This window comes from Lepidochelys kempii, chromosome 3, assembly GCF_965140265.1.
Source record: "Lepidochelys kempii isolate rLepKem1 chromosome 3, rLepKem1.hap2, whole genome shotgun sequence".
NCBI lineage: Eukaryota > Metazoa > Chordata > Testudines > Cheloniidae > Lepidochelys > Lepidochelys kempii.
Window position 1 is genome coordinate 101,015,605 of NC_133258.1, and position 20,018 is coordinate 101,035,622.

The 20,018-nt window shown below is 42.6% G+C and overlaps 1 protein-coding gene across 2 annotated transcripts in view; it reads right to left on the reverse strand.

Moving 5' to 3' along the window:
- The window catches only part of STX7 (syntaxin 7), a 42,679-nt gene extending 25,048 nt beyond the window's left edge, over positions 1–17,631 (reverse strand). Inside the window, exons 1-3 of one of the 2 annotated variants that reach the window (XM_073337343.1) lie at positions 17,487–17,631; positions 16,736–16,935; positions 8,416–8,569 (exon numbers count right to left, since the gene is read on the reverse strand). In XM_073337343.1, coding sequence (XP_073193444.1) covers positions 8,416–8,500 — 85 coding nt within the window. In that variant the 5' untranslated portion in view covers positions 8,501–8,569; positions 16,736–16,935; positions 17,487–17,631. The remainder of the gene's footprint in view (positions 1–8,415; positions 8,570–16,735; positions 16,936–17,486) is intronic. The other variant, XM_073337342.1, reaches the window with a different exon arrangement.
- Positions 17,632–20,018: the final 2,387 nt, after the last annotated feature.

Below are 20,018 nucleotides of genomic sequence, written 5' to 3' on the forward strand. Positions count from 1 at the left end.
AGGGATGGCACAATCTCTCAGTCAGTATGCCAATGCAGTAGACCTGTAAGTTTAAGGTCTGTGACTGAGGTAAGATAATATTTCTAAATATCCCTGGTAAGAGGGATGTGGGCCCCTTAAATGGAATTGGGCCCAGCTCTCCTGTTCCAGTCCAGCTTCACCCTAGTTTGGTGTAATGTGGAGGATGGGGCTGCCTCTGGGAGTTACACAGGAGAGATCAGAACACATAGTCTGGAGAGAGAATGACAGAGTTTGAAGAGCAGAGCTTCAAGGAAGTGATGCCAATGACAGAGGGGGCGGAGAGTTCCCTGGTAAGCAGTGGAGCAAGATCAGGCTGGTGAAAGTAGAAGGCAGGCTGGTGGAGGGGAGGTTGGGGGTCACCTACAGACCTCTCTAGGCCAGAGAGCCAAAGGCTGAGAGCAGCAGAGGGAGACGCCTACTGCCTCTTGAGCTGGAGAGCAGAAGCTGAGGAACGATGGAGGGGTGAGCCCACTGATGCTTCCAGGTAGGAGCTGGAACCATTTCTGGGAAGAAAAGCATGCCAGCTAAAGGGTCTGGGACAAGAGATACTGGAGTTGTACTGGAGTGCCAGACTGCAGAGAGAGACGTCCGAGCTGTACTGGTGTGTACTGGACTGTCAGAATTTGAATGAATGTACTGCGGAATTCTAGATGATGGTTATGGGACTTTTGTAACAAATTAACCCTGAAAAAAAGAGTTATTTATACTTGGAAAGCTAGCATGGAGTTATTAGGGACTCCAGAACAAAAGGGGAAACTGAGGCACATGCACTGGTAGCGCCATGGCCTGCTGCAGCACGGCAACCCAGGAAGGGGCCGCCATATCGCACACCTCTTAAGGCTGTCAACAAAGATAAGTAACAATGATTTAACGTTACTTGAGTCTAGTTTTGACCTGGACTCGTTCTGGGCCACCATAAAAAAAGTTGACAGTCGGCAGAAAAAAAAGTCAGTAATAGAAGAACTGCAGCTACCAAGAAGATTTTATCTTCTCAGGTGAGACTTTGTAAAGATGCATTGACCCTCACAGCCAGGAACTTTTGTAAGGTAAGGCCTGATGCCCCCAGCAGGCTGTACATACAAAAAGAGTTTGCAGGACAGAAACTGGCTGCTTTTCAGCTTTGTTACAGAATGCCCCCAAATCTCATCCTACTTCCTGTTCTGTTGTAGATTTGCTTCACCAGTACCAGTACATGACACCCTTAGCTCATCAGGACTCTGAACTCTTGTTTTGCCTTGCTGTGGGATCATGTTTTTTTTGACAGTGAACCATATGGTTCTGCTCAATCTCACTTGGCTTTGCTGGTTTGAAATGTTGCAAATGGAGTTACCTAAAGACACGCCGACTTTACACCTCTGTATAAGTATTCAGGAGCAGGCCATGGTGGTTTTTCCAAAGGATCACAACTTTGGGCAGTAGGTCTTGGCAACTGGGACATAGACTCCTCCACCACCACCCCATCCCACCTCTTCTTTAGGGCTTGGAAGGCTTAGCTATTTTTATCATGAAATGTCAGTAAACTCCATTTCACCATACATGCACAAACTCACAAAAACATATTTCCATCAATAATGAAAGTTTACAGCTAGGCTGAAAAGTTATACTTAAGAACAGAGTTAGATTTAAAGATATTTACTTTATATATTTTGACACGTGATGTTGACAATTGGTGTTTTAAGAATTATAAAGCTAACTTTTTGAATCTTGTCATCTACAAGCACTAAATAATTGTCTGACCACCTCAATTTCCTGAGACTTGAAATAAAAAAAAGTGAAAAAAAGCCTAAAAATAGACAATGATATCCATCAAAATTATAAATAAAAATAAAAATAAAATCAAAATCCAGTTTTGCCAAGCCTAGTTATGTGATGCTTATGGTAGGGTCCAAGGGTAATGCTCAGCACTTACCTATGAATTAGAATTAGAATCAGCTCTCCCTCATCAAAGGCGGACAGGGCTGATCTGCAGAGATTCCCAGGCACTTCTGAGACTTGGTGGTGTTCTCCAAGTAGTAGTGTAACCAGTTTTTTTGAGCAAATAAAGGCCCTGGAATAAGGTGGGCTCTCAGCAGCTTTGGTTTAAATGGGTCCGTTTCTCTTAGAGAGGCTCTGGATTTGAGCCTTTGGCAGTGGTGGGAGGACTGTGAGGACCCAGGATAGGCATGGCTACTTTCCTCCTCCTTTAATGCTACTAGGACAAGCTGCCCTGCAGAATTTTCCTGTTTAGGTTACTCCATTTACATTTGCTCAATCCATAAAATTAGCAATGATTGTCTGCTCTCATTGGTCCCCTTACTATTCACAGACAGTACTGTGGCTCCATGTATATCACCTCAACAAATTTCCAAACCCAAAGGGCTCAGTTTACAAGTAACAGATGCTTTTTTCTGACTTGAGAGTAAGGCTAAACATGAAGGGCTGAAAAGTCACACCAGGATTTCTTCTTCTTTCAGGCACCAATCAGGAGTTATGTAGGTCAAATTAGGATCTCATTTACACCTATGAAATTATGCCTTTTGTGAATAAGATCTCCACAAATGCACTGGCATTTGTGTTTGTGATGCACATGATGGAATAGCATTCTCAGATCACTACCACAAAGCCAAACACTGTTAAAAAGCAACAGGAATAAAAAGCAGAAGAGGTACACTTTTGCCACTAATGTGAACAGATAAGACTTTGAATTCACACAAGAAAAACATCCGTTACATATAGAGGTGCCATTTTCACACAGACACTTTTCAGAGCAGAACCACACTTTAAGAACAGTATGTAAATAATCTGTCACAGAAAAGCTGGGCTTTTCTCTAACTAATTTTAAACACAGTTGTATAAAACTATAGATAAGATGGGGACAAAAAAGACAAGTAAACTGTTTTTTGTACAGGCTTGGACTTCAAAACATCAGTGAACTAAAGTACTTTTCACATGCATATTTGTATGCCCCTTAGCTAAGAGCAATTCTACCTATATCACATGGACATCCCCAGTTATATCATTGACCTTATTTATAGGATGGCAAAAGATGTTTCATAAGAAGCAGTCACTGCACCATTTAAAAACAACTAAAAAAGACATCAGAAGTTTTCCATCTTCCAAGAACCAATCCATTTTTGTAACTTTACACTTGCCAGGACTGAAGTCATGTAGCAAATATAGTCCTGATTCATCTCATTTTAATAACACTTAGCAAAAAAGCTTACTCCCAGCACACATGGAATATAATAAAAATATCTGACAGACCTGACTTCACAGGACAGAAAAATTTAACATGCTAAAATTTACCTTCATGTGCATGTAATCTGTACTGATGGTTGCATTGCCTCAAAATCAACAGTAAGTAACTGGGGTAGGAGAACTCCTCCTTATGGGAAAAATTCAGTAATGCTTGTGAGACATCAGGGATTGACAGTCTCGTTTTTTCTTTTTACCCAGGTGAGGATTATGCCTGATTATTTTAATCAATTTACAGTATCCAAAATGCATATGCTCCCCCAGCTACATTTCCTTTCGTAATGTATGCAACAAGGTCAAATACTGTATCAGTCACCTTGTGAGTACTGAACAAACTTAGTTGCAGAGACAAGTCAATAAGAACCATATGATTCATAATCTGCTATGGGTCAGAAGCATGACACAGTCTTTTTAAATGGAAAAAAAATACTGTTACACTCACAAGAATCAAGAAGTTAAAGTTACAGCTTCCACACCAACTCCAACTGAGCTGCAGCACAGATATTTTCTATTATTTTGTAGTGCTACACAGGGCTTTGCCCTGCACCTACAAGCTTTGGGCAGTATGTTATTGCCCTGCCCCTAAAATCAAACCAGAAGGCTGAATGAAGACTTAAGCCTGATCTACACTGAAAAATTACATTGGCATAGTTGCGTCTCTCAATGGTGTGAAAAATCCACACAGAGATGTAGCTAACCTAACCCTCAGTGTAGCCAGCATTAGGTTGATGGAAGAATTCTTCCATCGACCTAGCTGTTGCCTCTTGGGGAGATGGATTAACTACAGTGACGTGAGGACCCTTCCCTTTGCTGTAGTGTCTACAGTGAAGTGCCAGAGCGGCATACCTGCAGTGCTGCAGCTGTGCTGGGGTACCCTGTGCAAATCCTCTACATGGTACAGTTTACTTCTCCCAGCACATCAACGTCGCTACACTAACCAGAGCTTTTTCAGTTGGGTGATGGCAGCTCCACTCCTATTCTACCTTGTCCTGCCCTCTCCCACAAGGGTGGAAATAGCCACTTCCCAACGGAGGCTGCTGTCCTTTCTGTGAGTTTACCACCATGCAAATTAGGCCACAGTCTGGCCATATGGTATTAGTGTTAATATTTTATTAAAGGAAACTAATGGAATGTAGTGGTCACACAGAAGAAAGCATCACTTAAAAGTTTAAACACAATATTTTAAAATAAAATGAAATAGTATACTTGTAAAAAACAACAATATATTTAATGTCCAAAATGCTAGGTGCTTTACAGACATGTAAGAAGAATGGCCAAAAAGAGCTTGCAACTTAAATTAACAAAAATGTGGAACAGGGACAAGGGTAGTACAATGAGGAAGGGACGCTACACAGAACATTTTTAAAAGCTTTTCCCCTTTTGTGCGCGCACGCACGTACATACTCACAAGTTTGTTTTTTCAATCAGGGCATATTTAATAAGTGTCCATCTAGTTGCAGCCAAATTACAGCATTTTTCTATAATACTTTATAGATCTGGAAGAGTTACAGTCGCTGAGAGAGGCAACACTATCAATTTGCATATAGGTGTCACTTATTTTGAAACCAAGAAAATAGAAGGATTGTATGGCACAGGGTTTGGTAAAGAATATAAAATCTTTCCACTCTACATCATTGTTTGTTCATAACTAGCTATGTTGGTAGTTTACAAATAATAATGATTTTTAGGTGACAACTAATGGAGAGGCCAAGAGGTAAACAAGCATGCAGACTGCATTACTTCCTCAAGCCTAGAGGTGGTTGCTGCAGGAGATGGGCAAAGGACAGTGGTGTCTCACGGTGGTGAAGGCTTTCACTGCTGTTGGCTACGATTACCAGTTCTGTGCTCAGACTGAACACTGGAGCACCCTGCACTGTCAATCCAACACCTGGCACTACCACTAATTTGTTATCATATGAGGTATCTGATGAAAAAAAAAAGGTAGCGGCTATTATGTATGTAACTTTTCTGCTTCTATTTACACCACCCCCTCCATAAAGGCCCGGATATTTATTTTTTAACCTAAACGTTTTAAAACTATTTTCCTAGGGGTTGTTTTGGCTGGAGACTCCAGAAATGGAGTGGGAACTTTTTTCAGCCCCAACTGAAGAGACAGGGGTGTTATTTCTTTAACAGAAAATCTTTGATTTTATCTTGTTCTCACATTTGTCAAAAGTTTGAATTCAACAGATAAACAAGCAAGAGTTTTAAACAGACTCTCTCAATTGCTCAGGTTTCAGTTTCTTGTGGTGTCATAATCCCTTTATTTCTTTAGTCCATCATAGAGGGTTCTTCTGCAAGAGTGAGAAAGAGAAGACCTAATATTCTTCTCTCAATGGATATACTGTACTTCTAATGTACAAAATGACCTTAGTGAAAATAAATACAAAATTAGAGAGACTCAAGCCCTTGTATGTGATAAAGCAGCAGACAGGTGAAGAATTTTTGCACATCTTGCTTTTGTGATTTATAATTCAGTTCTGTAAGAAAAATTCTCCCCACCCCTTTCAGTTACAATGTTATTTTTATAACTATTGTCCCAGTATTGAATTTTCCACATGACTAAATAGTGCCAAAGCCTCCCCTTCTAGCACCCAAAATAAGTCCACATGCACCCACACACACCACATTCAGGCTTACTTCCTATCCCGTCTGCTGCTCCTTATCTATTCCAACATCCTGAAATTTGGCTGAGGATAGTTTTGTGAAATGGTTCTTTAAATATGAGGCAAGGTGTTTTACAGTACAACAATACGATTTTTGTTGCTCTCCAAACATATACAACGAGGAATAAATAAGAAAGCTCATCATAATCAAAGAAGTTAATAAGAAAAACTTAAATCAAGAGGTGATATTTTCTATCTTTGTATTCTGAATGCATTAAGAGATTTGAGTCCAGATTCACTAAAGCTGTCGTTCAATTAGCATGTAATTGAGCATGTGATCTCTGAAGCCACTGGTGTTTTAAAATGGCTGTTCCTTTAGTAAACACTGATTAATTAAAGTATCTTGATGCTGTGGGTTTCTTTTGTTAGGCCAGTAAGCTAAAGACCTCCATGTGGTTTGAGCAATTTGATTCACATAACTCTTTTTTCTTTTAAAGAGTAGGAACAAATCTCAACCACTTTGGATTTAAAACTACCCAGCAGCGCACTCACATACAAACAAAAGAGTCAAACAAAAAAATCACCCTTCTGTCTAGAACTTAGCCATATACTACCATCCTTACTCATGGTGACTAGTATATGTAGCCCCACTGAGATAGAGGTAAAATTCTGGCCCCACTGAAGTTAATGGAAAAACTCCCATTGACTTCACTGGGGCCAGGATTTCACCCAGTGTCTCGACTCACAGTAAAGAGTTATTCAGCGTGAAGAGGAGCAGCAGAACCTGGTCTTGTGCACTTTCAGAAATATCTTGCCTATACAATTATTTGCATCAGACTGAACTATTCTTCTCCCTACACACCCAGAACTTCCCTCAACACAATACTGAGGGAAATTTGTGCTGGTATGGAAGAACAAATGGATTTCTCATAGCTACTTCCACACAGATAGTTACTCCAGCACCAAAGCTGTTCTCACTTTTATTGTTTTCCCACTCTCACTCTGACCACCAGGAATTTTAACTTACCATCAAGTTCCTAGTTACAAGGCTAACCAAAAAACCAGGGCTTCATTTCCCTCACATCCCCCCACCCCCCCAATGCAGGACACAATTCCCTGAAGTCACAATGAGAACCATAGGTGTATAGCACCTCAGGAAACAAACAAATCAAGCCACCTTTATTTAGGTGGCTAAGAATATCCCTAGGCAACTATAGTTGCAAGTTTTGGTCAGTGCTAGTGCTTTAATTTCAACCATCAGCAGCAGCTTCACCAAGAGGGTTACTCTACAATAATTTTTGCTTTACAGAGGCTCTGAAGTGTTGGTTGCTGTATGTGAGGAAGCACCTGAAAAACTGCTTGAGTTATTTATGGGAGTAAAACATGTTTTACAGATCTGTGGTTTGTGAATAAAAGGAAGAATTTAATTTTTATATAAACAAGAAAAAGGAAGAAAGTCACCCGTATTAGATCGTTGTCTGTATTACAATCTCACTCGTTACTGAAATTACAGTTACAACCCTTTCTGTGAGCTAGAAACTGTTTCTAGGGGGATTATTTTATTCTGTTATTTATTTATTTATAAAATAAAATAAATAAATAAATGCAAGTTATAAGAGGGGAAAGATAGAAATACAGAATTCTAATAGTAACTCAAAAGGCTACATTCACATAATTTTATGTTTAATATAAACTAGGCTCTTTACAAGGAAAAAAGCAAGGACAGAGGTGCTAATGATTTAGAGTTTTGTAACAATAATAGAGAGTGGGTGAAAAAGATCAATCTTCCTTTCTCTGCCACTTTTAGGTTGCCTGACACTCCAGAGTGGTTAAAAGGGGATGACCTACATGAAATGAGTTGGTGATCCTAGTGAGCGGCAGTGCTTATCACAAAAGCCACTATCACAAGCTAGTACTTTTGTTGGTCTCTTTCCCAAGACAAAAACTGAAACAGCAGACTCTTATTGAGTCAATATCAAGAGTTAGCGCATAAAGGCATTTTAAAATGTGAGCCACACACAACATCGCATGTGTGGTTTAATACCATTAGAAGAACCGTGTCAGGTTAATTTTTTTAATCTAGATACGGAGAGTACCCTTTAAATAGTATGCCCTCCACTTTTAAAATATGTAGCATCTTTCTTTTCCCCTGATGATACTTATAGAGATCTTTCAGGAAGGGAGAAACAATGTACAATGAATTGACAAAACACGAAGTGCTCTCAGTATACACACAAAAAAAGGGAACAAATGCCAATCATTTTAAGAAGCGTTATGTACAAGCACAGAAGGTACAAAAAGTTATACAGAAATGAGATTCTCAAACTGACAGAAAAGGAGTACTTGTGACACCTTAGAGACTAACAAATTTATCTAAGGTGCCACAAGTCCTCCTTTTCTTTTTGCGGATACAGACTAACACAGCTGCTACTCTGAAACCTGTCAAACCGATAGCATTTCTTTAACATCAGCACAGTTTTTTGCATAGCTACAGGCCTGAAAGTATTTTCAATAGATTAGTTTAAAAGAACATGTATTAATTCATTCAACTTACTGCATTGGGTGATCTTTCGGATATTAGAAGTTATATGTTGAGCTAGCTGGGTTGGATCCCCATCAATGCCTGTACTGTTCGACATGGCTAAATAGACTGTCCACTAAGAAGATCAAAGGTGTGAGAAGGTCAGAATTTCATCAAGTGAAGGCACCTAAAAATAAAAAGTAAGTAGTTATACACTGGTAATTCTGCAAGTCCATAATGCATTTTATCAGGTTAGAGCACACACAGACTGAAAAACTCCAACAACATGAAACTCCACCATACAATCCTATTTGGCCTTTACCAAGTAAGTCTGTTTTGAAAAGGGCATTTTAGAGAATGATTTCTCAAACTAAAGTAAGGATGTGAAACCATTTCAGAGCCTGTTACATGATATAGGCCTGAGATTTTGTGACTATGACTGTCAATTAGAAGATCAGACTAGATGATCATAATGGTCGTATCTGGGCTTGTAATCTATGAATCAGCAAATCACAGAAACAGCTTCCTATGAGAACAATTAGGTCAAATCTGTCAAGTTTAATATAAGATTTTTCCTACCCATACAAAAAAGGAAACCCTCAAATTGGGAAAAAACAAAACCAAAAAACCAAAAAACCAGAAACTCTATCCAGAGAAACTATATTAGAAATTCAAGAAAATGAATATATTAGAAATATTCACACTTTACTCCCCATGAAAATTGAAGTCTCTGTTGCAACTTTAACTATTGTCTTCTGACTACTTGTCCATAACATTTTTTTTAGGCTTTTCTCTCAAGAGATTCTAACTCTTGTAGTCTTATCTGTAATCTGATTTTCTTTTTAGTGCTCGGACAGGCCATTTTACCCCGTGTAAATGACACTATTGCTCAAAATGGAGACGTTTTTGTGCAACCTAGGGATACTACTTGAATTTTTAGTTACAATAATTTTGAAAAAGTATCTCATCAAAACAAGCCTTACATGAATCTTTTACAAGACAATCTTCGCTATACAGCATAAACATACATAAAATCTTCTACAAGTGTACACTGCTTTCCCTAGTGGCCTGATAACCTAGGTGACTGTACAGTGGCTTGTACAACGGGGTCCTAATTGCTGTTTGGAGCCCTTAAAGCATAACTGAACTACACTCAGAGAAACATTATATAGAGCACAGGTCCCTAAACTGTGGGGTACACTCCACTCTGCTCCTGGGCCCCCCCACACCACCCAGTTTGGGGACCTCAAGGAAATACTCAACAATTCAGTTTGTAAGACTACAAATACAGGTGAATTTTTCATTAGTGACAAGTAGGTTACTGAATGATAGGTTAAATGCATTTCTCACAGTGTACATACACACAATCATTCTGTTTTAAGACCTTTTGGTCTCAGTTTTCAGAAATGGATGCCCAGTTGGAGACACATTGAAAATCAGATCTTTAAAAGAAGTGGTGGCCCTGCTCAAACTTTGAGAGCAATGTCAGATGCTGGTAAGAACAGCTAATGAAAGTTTCTTCATCTTTACTCAATTTTGTAAGACAGCAAGAGAAGCCTGATTACATTAGTATAAATAAAGGATACAGGTCAGCACAATGTGAGAACAGGTTAAATGGTTATTTTATTACAACGCACTTTTCATACAGACTGGCTCCCCATACACTTGTACATACATTAAGCGAGATTAGCGGTGAAGGCAAGAAAGAAAAGCTAGGTTTCCAATCAAGATTGGAAATGAAATAGTAAATAAATGAGGTGGCAATATATGGGAATGACATCTCAGCTAAGTACGTGTGACTGAAAAGATTCTCACACCAACACCACTTAGATTGTGTAAGCTATTTGGGGCAGGCACCAGCTTTTTTGTATGTTTACATTGTGCCTAGCACAATGATTGTACTATCATAGCACCTAGTAGCCCCAAACACCACACACAACAGTGAGCATGCTTTCGATGGACAATTTAGAGTCGATATAAACAATATTTACCACATTGGGGAAGCATCTTAAATACAGTAATGCCCCAACTGCACTAAGACCAACTGTTGCAAAAGAATTCTCCTCAGTAGACAAAGCTAGTAGATTCTGGCAATTCTGCTCTAGACTGTCAGCTGAAACTGACAACCTTCAGAGGGCCATTCAAAAACTATCACCTCTCAGTCAATATCACAAATTCCTCAAGAAATACCCCAAAGGAGCATAAGACAGAAACTGCAAGGCCGGATGAAAATGGAAGCTTTATGGCCTGTGCTTTAGTTTATAAGAAGCAGGAGAAAACAAAATTCAGAGAAAACCTGGATTTGTGCTGGAAATGGCCCAACTTGATTATCATACACATTGTAAGGAGAGTGATCACTTTAGATAAGCTATTACCAGCAGGAGAGTGGGAGGTATATTTTCATGCTTTGTGTGTATAAAAAGATCTTCTACACTTTCCACAGTTTGCATCCGATGAAGTGAGCTGTAGCTCACGAAAGCTTATGCTCAAATAAATTGGTTAGTCTCTAAGGTGCCACAAGTACTCTCTTTCTTTTTGCGAATACAGACTAACACGGCTGTTACTCTGAAGTGAATAAATTAATGTGTTGTATATTGTTCCTTGAGAAGACAAGGCTGGAAAAGGGCACTTTCCATTCAAACCAGAATGGAGCAATGTTTGCAACAGTCCTTAGTTCTACAGTCTGGGGTCAGCACCTGAGAGAGATCTGTCTCCTCTGCCTACCAGCCTTATCTTTGGGATACATATTTTCGTACAGTTACCCCTGTACTGAGTTCAATAACTTGTGTTTTACCAAAGCATACCTTCCCGAAAGGCATCCAGTCTTGATTTGAAGACATCAAGAGATGGAGAGACCCTAACCATTGGAACAAACTACCAAGGGAAGTGGTAATCACCATCCCTGTTAAAAAGGTGCACTTTATTTCTAACTTGAATTTGTCTGGCTTCAGCTTCCAGCCATTGGTTCTTGTTAGGCCTTACATGCTAAAAAACTGCCTTGTGCCTGGATTTCCTTCCCTTACATGTTGCACAGGACTCCACATTTAAATAGAAAATATCCACATTTGAAAGCTCACGATGACAGGCACTGATGGGAGAAGCACAGATCAAGTTTTAGATTTCAGCTTTGACAACAAAAATATTTTCCCCCAAAAGCAAATCAGTTTCAATTATTGAGTCTCATCCCTTGTTTACTGGTTTGCTACTTTCGACTATATAGCAGAAGGATCTTCTTGAAAACTAGCCTATGTATGACATAATCAGAACTATTTACCAAGGCCCTTACAGTTTAAGTGACAATTTAGGTTCTTGTCAACTGCTGGAAACGGCCCACCTTGATCATCACTACAAAACATTTGTCTCCCCTCCTGCTGGTAATAGCTCACCTTACCTGATCACTCTTGTTACAGTGTGTATGGTAACACCCATTGTTTCATGCTCTCTGTGTATATAAAAATCTCCCCACTGTATTTTCTACTGCATGCATCCAATGAAGTGAGCTGTAGCTCACAAAAGCTTCTGCTCAAATAAATTTGTTAGTCTGTAAGGTGCCACAAGTCCTCCTTTTCAATTTAGGTCCTGACCTCGCAAAAAATTTATGCACATACAATTTTAAACATACGAGCAGTCATTGAATTCAACAAAAATAGTCACATGCTTAAAGTTAAGCATATCCGAGTCTTGCAGGATCAGAGTTTTACTCAATAAGTAGCTCTAGAGAAGTCAGTGGGACTCCCTGCCAAGTAAGGTTCTACCACCTTTACACTGAATAGTGTCAACTCCACCACAAGCAATCTGACCATTTTTCACAGAAATGTTATTTTTTTTTAAAGTTTCTTTAGCTGGAAAAAGTATTTTGCTCAACTTTCTTCAAATTTCCAAAAAAAGTTCTCACTTTCAGTAACCATTTTTTAAACAGGTGCACAAAATATTTACAGGAAAATTTGGCTCAAAATGAAACCTGCTGCAATAGGGTTGTCAACCCTCCAGGCCTGGCCAGGAATCGGCATCAGCATCGATCTCCCGGTAACTACTGAAAGCAATCCAAGAGATTTTAATAGGATATTTTAAGAAAATGATATTACATCATGTTTTTTGGGGGTTTTTTTTTTGGGGGGGGGGGGGGGAGAGGGAGAAAAGAAACCTCCCGGAATAGCTTCCCGGAGTTGGCAACCCTATGTTGCAACCTTAGTTGTAGAAAGACCATTGTCTTGCTATACTCACGGTACTTCAACAAAGTATTATTCAATCCTCCTCATTCATACAGGTTTCACCATTGTCTGTATAATATTTTGATATATTAAAATAAAAGGCAATCAAGATGCTCTTGAATCTGCAGTGGTTTAAATGGGAACCATATCTATGAACCAACAGGTACATCCATACCAGCCCAGCACCTGTTACTACCTTTAGCAGTCACTTTGGAATAGGTAATTTTTTTTGTTTGTTATTTTTTAAAAGAATACATAAATTCTTGCTAGGATGAGCCTAAAAAAAGCAAGTGAAGGGACGAGAGCAGTACACTACACCGTACTATAAACTTTCCCTACGTCTAGGAGTCAGACACATCCTCACAATTGACTCCTAATATTTAGGAACAAGCAGTTATGAGTAAACATTTCATCTTATTAGAGATCAGTATTTTTTCCAGTGGGGGAGGGAAGGAGTTCTCAACCCAGAGTATGTATGTAAACAAAATAGTTAATTTTTCCCCTTTAAAAGTTAAAAACCAAATCCCTTTCTACAATCAGCTTTTGGAAACAGAAGAACTAAGTTCTGAGACATTTGAGAAGAAAGTAAGTTTTAAAGATGCTGAAAACCTCACTTTTGCCCATCATTATTGCAGCATGAGAGCAAAGTGAATAAAATAAGTCAGCCTGCTTAATTCTCCAATACATTCTCAAAATACTACAGCGTCAGTCATACATAAAAAGATGGCAATGATCCTACAGGCAGGTCCCTGAGATAGTCAATATCTGGGACCCCTTTGACCTTCTTCGCAAAGTCTAGAGATAGTATTTTAGTGAAATAAATTGACCCAGTTATCAAGTTAACATGGTAGGAGAGTTTGCAATGTTTTTGTTTCCTTTCAATTCAAATTAAAATATACAACAGGATGTATGTTTTTAAAAGGTCCTAAGGATCAAGACACTCAGGTAATTCAATTTAAAGTTTATAAGATATACCAGACATACAAAGAAGAAAAAAATGACACTCTTAACTTCAACACCCAGCTGAATGTATGAAGATTTAAAAAGCTAAATTTGCTCGTTAGCAGACTGTGCAATAGGTTAATTGATTTAGTAGGAGTCTTCTCAAGAATTAACTCTGTTTACATCAGGATGGAATTGGAATCAGTCACATGGGTCATGTAACATTTATTAAGTACTGGTGATTTTATTCATAAGCACTGTTAACAAAAAATAAATACTGCGCTTATTATTTGATTTTCTTCCCCCACCCTTCCTTCCAACTTTTTTCTTCTTTTGAAGACACACAGAATGGAGGAGACATTTGACTGGGTTAGCATTTGCAAGCCTCACAGAACAACTGAGTCTTTAGGATAGATTTGAATAAAAAGAAACTGATTGGAGGCCTGGCTAAATAGGATCAGGAGATCAGAGAGCATGGAAAAAGGTACAAAAATGGAGTGGAAGAAGCAAACAAAGAGCCAGTAAAGCTGGTATAGTTGACAGTGAAGACCAAGAAAGGGTGGAGGAAAATATGATTCATTAAGAACCTGCAGTTTATCTTACAGTATCAGATTTCTTATCCTGTACTCATTTTGAGGCAGATAATGTCTGTACATATTTGTACACCATCTAGCGTAGCTGGGCCCTGATCACAATTAGGGCCTCTAAGAAATACTATAAGTATAATAAGCTTTGTTTCTAAGAGCTCCTCCTCAGATTAAAAAGTTAGTTCTGCTAACATGTAAAACCCCACCTGTCCTCAATGTAAGTCATGGAAGTAACTGTTTATTGGAAATAGCTAAACATGAAAAACATGAGGGGAAACAAAATATTTTATGGAAGGATATGGTTTCCATTTCGTGCATTTAGGGGAAGCCTCACTAAATTGTTTCAGAATAACTTACTTTCAGTTTTAGTTTAGGGTATTTAAGAATTGATTATTTTTACTAGCAGCATTTGTTTAGATAATACCAGGCTCAGACACTTTGTTCTCCTTCAACAACTAATGCAATTGTGAATCATGTCAGTAATCCTTGTCCAGATATATACATTGCAGCTCAATTGGTCAGTGTGTTGAGTATTTTGCACTGTTTGTACACTTATCCTGGTAACTAATGAATATATCCATTTAATGAACATTTGCTCTGAGGTTTTCCCATAAAAAACAAAACACAAAACAAAACACACACACTGAGTTTACTTATTTGCATTTCAGAGTGGACAATAAAACCAGTCACGTTTAACTTTTGTTTCTAGATACTGTCAATTTTTCTTTTCTTGTACTGTAGCAAAGAGGTGTGCAAATTTTTCAGCCAAGGTCATATTAGCATCATGCCAGAAGCCTAAAGGATGGACCTAATTTGCACAGTCAATTAAGTAAAATAAGTTATAGTTTTATGGGTATGTGTGTTTTAATTAGGACTCTACGTTTGTCATGGAGGTCACGGCTTCTGTGACATTCCGTGACTTTTGCAGCCACCGGTGTCGCTGACCCTAGGGTCCCCCAAGCAGCTGGCTCTGGGGACAGCCACACCAGCTCCTCCTGGAACAGCTCTGCAGCCAGTTGCCAGGTTTTTCCAATAACGCCAGTCGCACCGGCCGCTGATGGAGCCGCCCTGGGGCCAGCTGCACCAGCCACTACTCAGACAGTCCCCAGGACCAAGTGAGCAGGAGCCGGTGCGGCTTTTAATTTAATCAGGGGTATTTATAACGTAAGTCATGAACAGGTCACATGCCATGAATTTTTGTTTATTGTCCATGACCTGACCATGACTTTTACTAAAAATACCTGTGACTAAACTGGAGCCTTAATTATAACATTTCCATCTCCTTTAATATGTTTTACTCAGAAATAGCCCAGGACTGAAACAACAGGACTCATGCATGTAAGGAATTAGGCACTAACAAGGACCACTGAATATCATCTGTATTAAAATTCACCAAAAATTGTGCTAATTGTACAGCACCTAAAACAACTGGGCCCCCATGGGGCCTCTGGAAACTACTACAATATAAATAAAGAACAATTCAGCAGAAAACTGTCCCAAAAGTAAGCTATTTAAATAAAATGTGACACTAGCTTCAAGAGGAAAATTTATAAACTTTGGGGCAAACAACCCGAAGTAACAGAAGAACAAAACCATTACTTTGAAGACATAGTATTAAGGAAAGAGTATACCCTCAGCACACTTTATGACTCCATTTACAGAATTTAATCTATTTAGCTTGACAAAGAGTAGGTTAAGGGGTGACCTGGTTACAGTCTGTAAATATCTACATGGGGAAACAAGTATTTAATGATGGGCTCTTCAATCAAGCAAAGAAAACAACATGATCCAATGGAAGTTGAACCTAGACAAATTCAGACAGGAAATAAGGCATAGTTTTTTTAACAGTGAGAGTAATTACCATTGAAACAGTTTACCAAAGGGGCCAGGGTGGATTTTTCATCACTGAAAATTTTAAAGTTAAGATTGGCTGTTTTTCTAATTTAAAAAGGTATGTTCTAGGAATTATTTGGGGGAAATTCTATGGCCTGTGTTTCTCTCTGGTTGAAAACAACTGTGTGCTTCTGACATTGGAATCTATGAATGCATTCAAGACCCACATCTCTCTGTAGGAACATAGATAGCTGCAACATATCACAAATTATTCTATGTGACAACAGGCCAAGCAGACTTTGAGCACATTAGCTTATTTACACAAAAATATATGCTTAACACCACAAATCTTGAATGTGATAATGAGCACAAGATGAAGGATTCTCTTCCTCAGGCTTTCACATGCTAACTTCCTGCACACAGAGAGTCCAGCAACTTCCCAAGAACACTACAATGCCTGCTTTTAAGAGGGTGAAGGGGAAGTAGGGGAAAAAGGGAAAAGGACTCTGCTTCAAAATAAGTGCAGATAACCGGGGTGTAAACCCACACCACGCTAGCCTGCCGTGCACAATGTGGACCCTGCTGCTGCATACTAAAAACTCAGTTGTACGCTTTGCTCTATCCCACTTTGAAACGGAAGCAGATTAACGTACACAATGAACCCTTTCGAGCCCAACCCCGCACAGGCAGTTGGTGCACAGTAGGCTACTGCAAGGCAGCTTTATGCTCCAGCTTGCTGAAAACTGTTTGTGTAGGCAACCCCTAAAAAGGGATACCTACAAGGATGTGTGTGTTGGTTAAGACCATAGCAGAAGCCAGGCAGCAGGAGAGCAGGGCAAGATTTAGGCAGAAGTTCCACGGTCAAGCAGAGAAGTAGCAGCTTTGGGGTAGCACTGAACTCATGATGCCAGGGAGGCGCCTTGCGCAGGCAGAAGACAGGAACGCCGCAATTCTCTACCCTCGCAACAACGGCAGGGCTGCTAAAGAAGACAGAAGGGGGTGGGGTGGGGGTGCTTTGGCTTGGCGTGTCCCAAGCCGGTCTCTCTGGAAGTAGGAGGCGCACACGCGTCCGCACTTCACAAGCCCTGCCCGCCCCCGAACGCGTCGCTCGTCCAGCCCGCTCGGCGCGCACGGCTCCTTCCGGCCATGGGCCACTCCCGGCGCGGGGAAAACAGGCCGAGAGGCGGAGGGCTGGGGCGGGGGTCGTCCCGCTCCACGCTCCCGGGGCCGCCAGCAGAGCGAGGGCTGCCCGCTCTCCAGCCGGCTGCGGGGAGAGGCAGGGCGCACGGAACCGCAGCAACTGGGCTGAGGGCCCCGGGAACGCGGAACTAACCCCTTCCCGCGGGCGCCGCCGCCTCAGCGCGGCCCCTCCGCTCCCGCGGGCAGTCCTGGGGGGCTCGCCTGGCGGGCAGGGCGGCCGCGGCTGCCCCCCTTGCCGCAGAGCGGCTGGGAACAGGGCGGCGCCCACCCGAGACGCCCACTGGGAAAAGCGAGTCCCGCTGCGCCCCAGGCTCCCCGAGGCGCCTCTTACCGGGCCCCAGCAGCTCTGCCTCCCAGCGCCCCGCCCCCAGCACAGCTGGGCTCCGGACCCCGCACTGCAGCCGCCGCCGCCGCCTCTCAGCTGACCGGCCGCTCCCGCGGCTGCGGCAGAAGTCCCCGGGGAAAGAGGCGGGGCTGGGGACGCCGGCCCCGCCCCCTCTGCTTGGCCCGGTGGTGAGGGGTGGCGACGAAAGCAGCCGCCTTCCGCCCCGTACCGGGCTGAGCGGTGGGTGCAGCTGCTGGGGCTTGTGGCCAGCGTAGGGCGGCTCCACAGTGGGGAAGCGGGTGCCTCCCTGTCCCCACAGGCAGGAGCGGCAGGTTTGTATAATTTTTGGTGGCGCCCAGAGCGAGTCCAAGTCCCTCCCCCCGATCACACTTGCCTAAGGCTCGGGGAGGAAGTTTGGGTGCTGGGTGCAAGCTCTGGGCTGGGGCAGGGGGTCGGATTGCAGGAGGGGGTGCGGGCTCTGGGAGGGGGTTTGAGTGCAAGAGGGGGTTAGGGGTGCAGGCGCTGGGTGGAAGTTTGACTGCGGGAGGGATGTGGGCTCTGGGAGGGAGTTTGGGTGCTGGGTGCAGGCTCTGGCCTGGGACAAGGGGTTGGGGTGCAGGAGGGGGGTTGGGGTGCTGGGTGTGGGCTCTGGGAGGGGGTTGGGTGCGGGCTCTGGGCTGGAATAGAGGTTTGGGGTGCAGGAAAGGGTGTGGGGCTGGGGATGAGGAGTCTGGGGTGCAGCAGGCAGGCTGCCCCGGGGCTGGGGAGGGGGGGCCAGACAGGAGGATTCCTCCCAGCCCTCTCCCTGCTGGCAGTAGTGAGCTTCGGGGGCGGGGGCTCTCACTGCCCCCTCCTCCCCGGCACAACAGTCACTCAAGCCCCCGCAGGCTGCTGCTCAGAATGTCCAGCCAGGATAAGCCCCCCACCTCCCTCAGAGTGGACTCAGAGTTGCCTGCCAGGGCGGGGGGCTGCTATGCGCCTTCTCCCTCCACAGGCGCAGCAGCCGCCTCAGCCAGCAGCAGCTGGCAAGGAAGCGCAGTGTGGAGCTGCAGGGGGAAGCTGCCTGCTGCCCAGGGCTGACAGGAATGCTCGGGGGAGGGGGCATGCGTGGGCGGCAGGCAGGGCCAGGGCCAGGGGAGAGACCTGGCCCCGAACATTGGTGGAGCCGGGCTATGAATTTGCTGGAGCACCACAGTCCCATACAGCTTGCCACCCCTGCCACAGATAGGCATCATCATAGGGGATCCTAGGAGGATTGGATCCTCATTGCTCGGGAACTGTTACCCCTTTAACTACTCAACCATCTCTTTCTCAGCAGGGATGCTGCAGCTAAGAATCATAGAATCATAGAATATCATAGAATCATAGAATATCAGGGTTGGAAGGGACCCCAGAAGGTCATCTAGTCCAACCCCCTGCTCGAAGCAGGACCAATTCCCAGTTAAATCATCCCAGCCAGGGCTTTGTCAAGCCTGACCTTAAAAACCTCTAAGGAAGGAGATTCTACCACCTCCCTAGGTAACGCATTCCAGTGTTTCACCACCCTCTTAGTGAAAAAGTTTTTCCTAATATCCAATCTAAACCTCCCCCACTGCAACTTGAGACCATTACTCCTCGTTCTGTCATCTGCTACCATTGAGAACAGTCTAGAGCCATCCTCTTTGGAACCCCCTTTCAGGTAGTTGAAAGCAGCTATCAAATCCCCCCTCATTCTTCTCTTCTGCAGGCTAAACAATCCCAGCTCCCTCAGCCTCTCCTCATAACTCATGTGTTCCAGACCCCTAATCATTTTTGTTGCCCTTCGCTGGACTCTCTCCAATTTATCCACATCCTTCTTGTAGTGTGCGGCCCAAAACTGGACACAGTACTCCAGATGAGGCCTCACCAATGTCGAATAGAGGGGAACGATCACGTCCCTCGATCTGCTCGCTATGCCCCTACTTATACATCCCAAAATGCCATTGGCCTTCTTGGCAACAAGGGCACACTGCTGACTCATATCCAGCTTCTCGTCCATTGTCACCCCTAGGTCCTTTTCCACAGAACTGCTGCCTAGCCATTCGGTCCCTAGTCTGTAGCGGTGCATTGGGTTCTTCCGTCCTAAGTGCAGGACCCTGCACTTACCCTTATTGAACCTCATCAGATTTCCTTTGGCCCAATCCTCCAATTTGTCTAGGTCCTTCTGTATCCTATCCCTCCCCTCCAGCGTATCTACTACTCCTCCCAGTTTAGTATCATCCGCAAATTTGCTGAGAGTGCAATCCACACCATCCTCCAGATCATTTATGAAGATATTGAACAAAACCGGCCCCAGGACCGACCCTTGGGGCACTCCACTTGATACCGGCTGCCAACTAGACATGGAGCCATTGATCACTACCCGTTGAGCCCGACAATCTAGCCAGCTTTCTACCCACCTTATAGTGCATTCATCCAGCCCATACTTCCTTAACTTGCTGACAAGAATACTGTGGGAGACCGTGTCAAAAGCTTTGCTAAAGTCAAGAAACAATACATCCACTGCTTTCCCTTCATCCA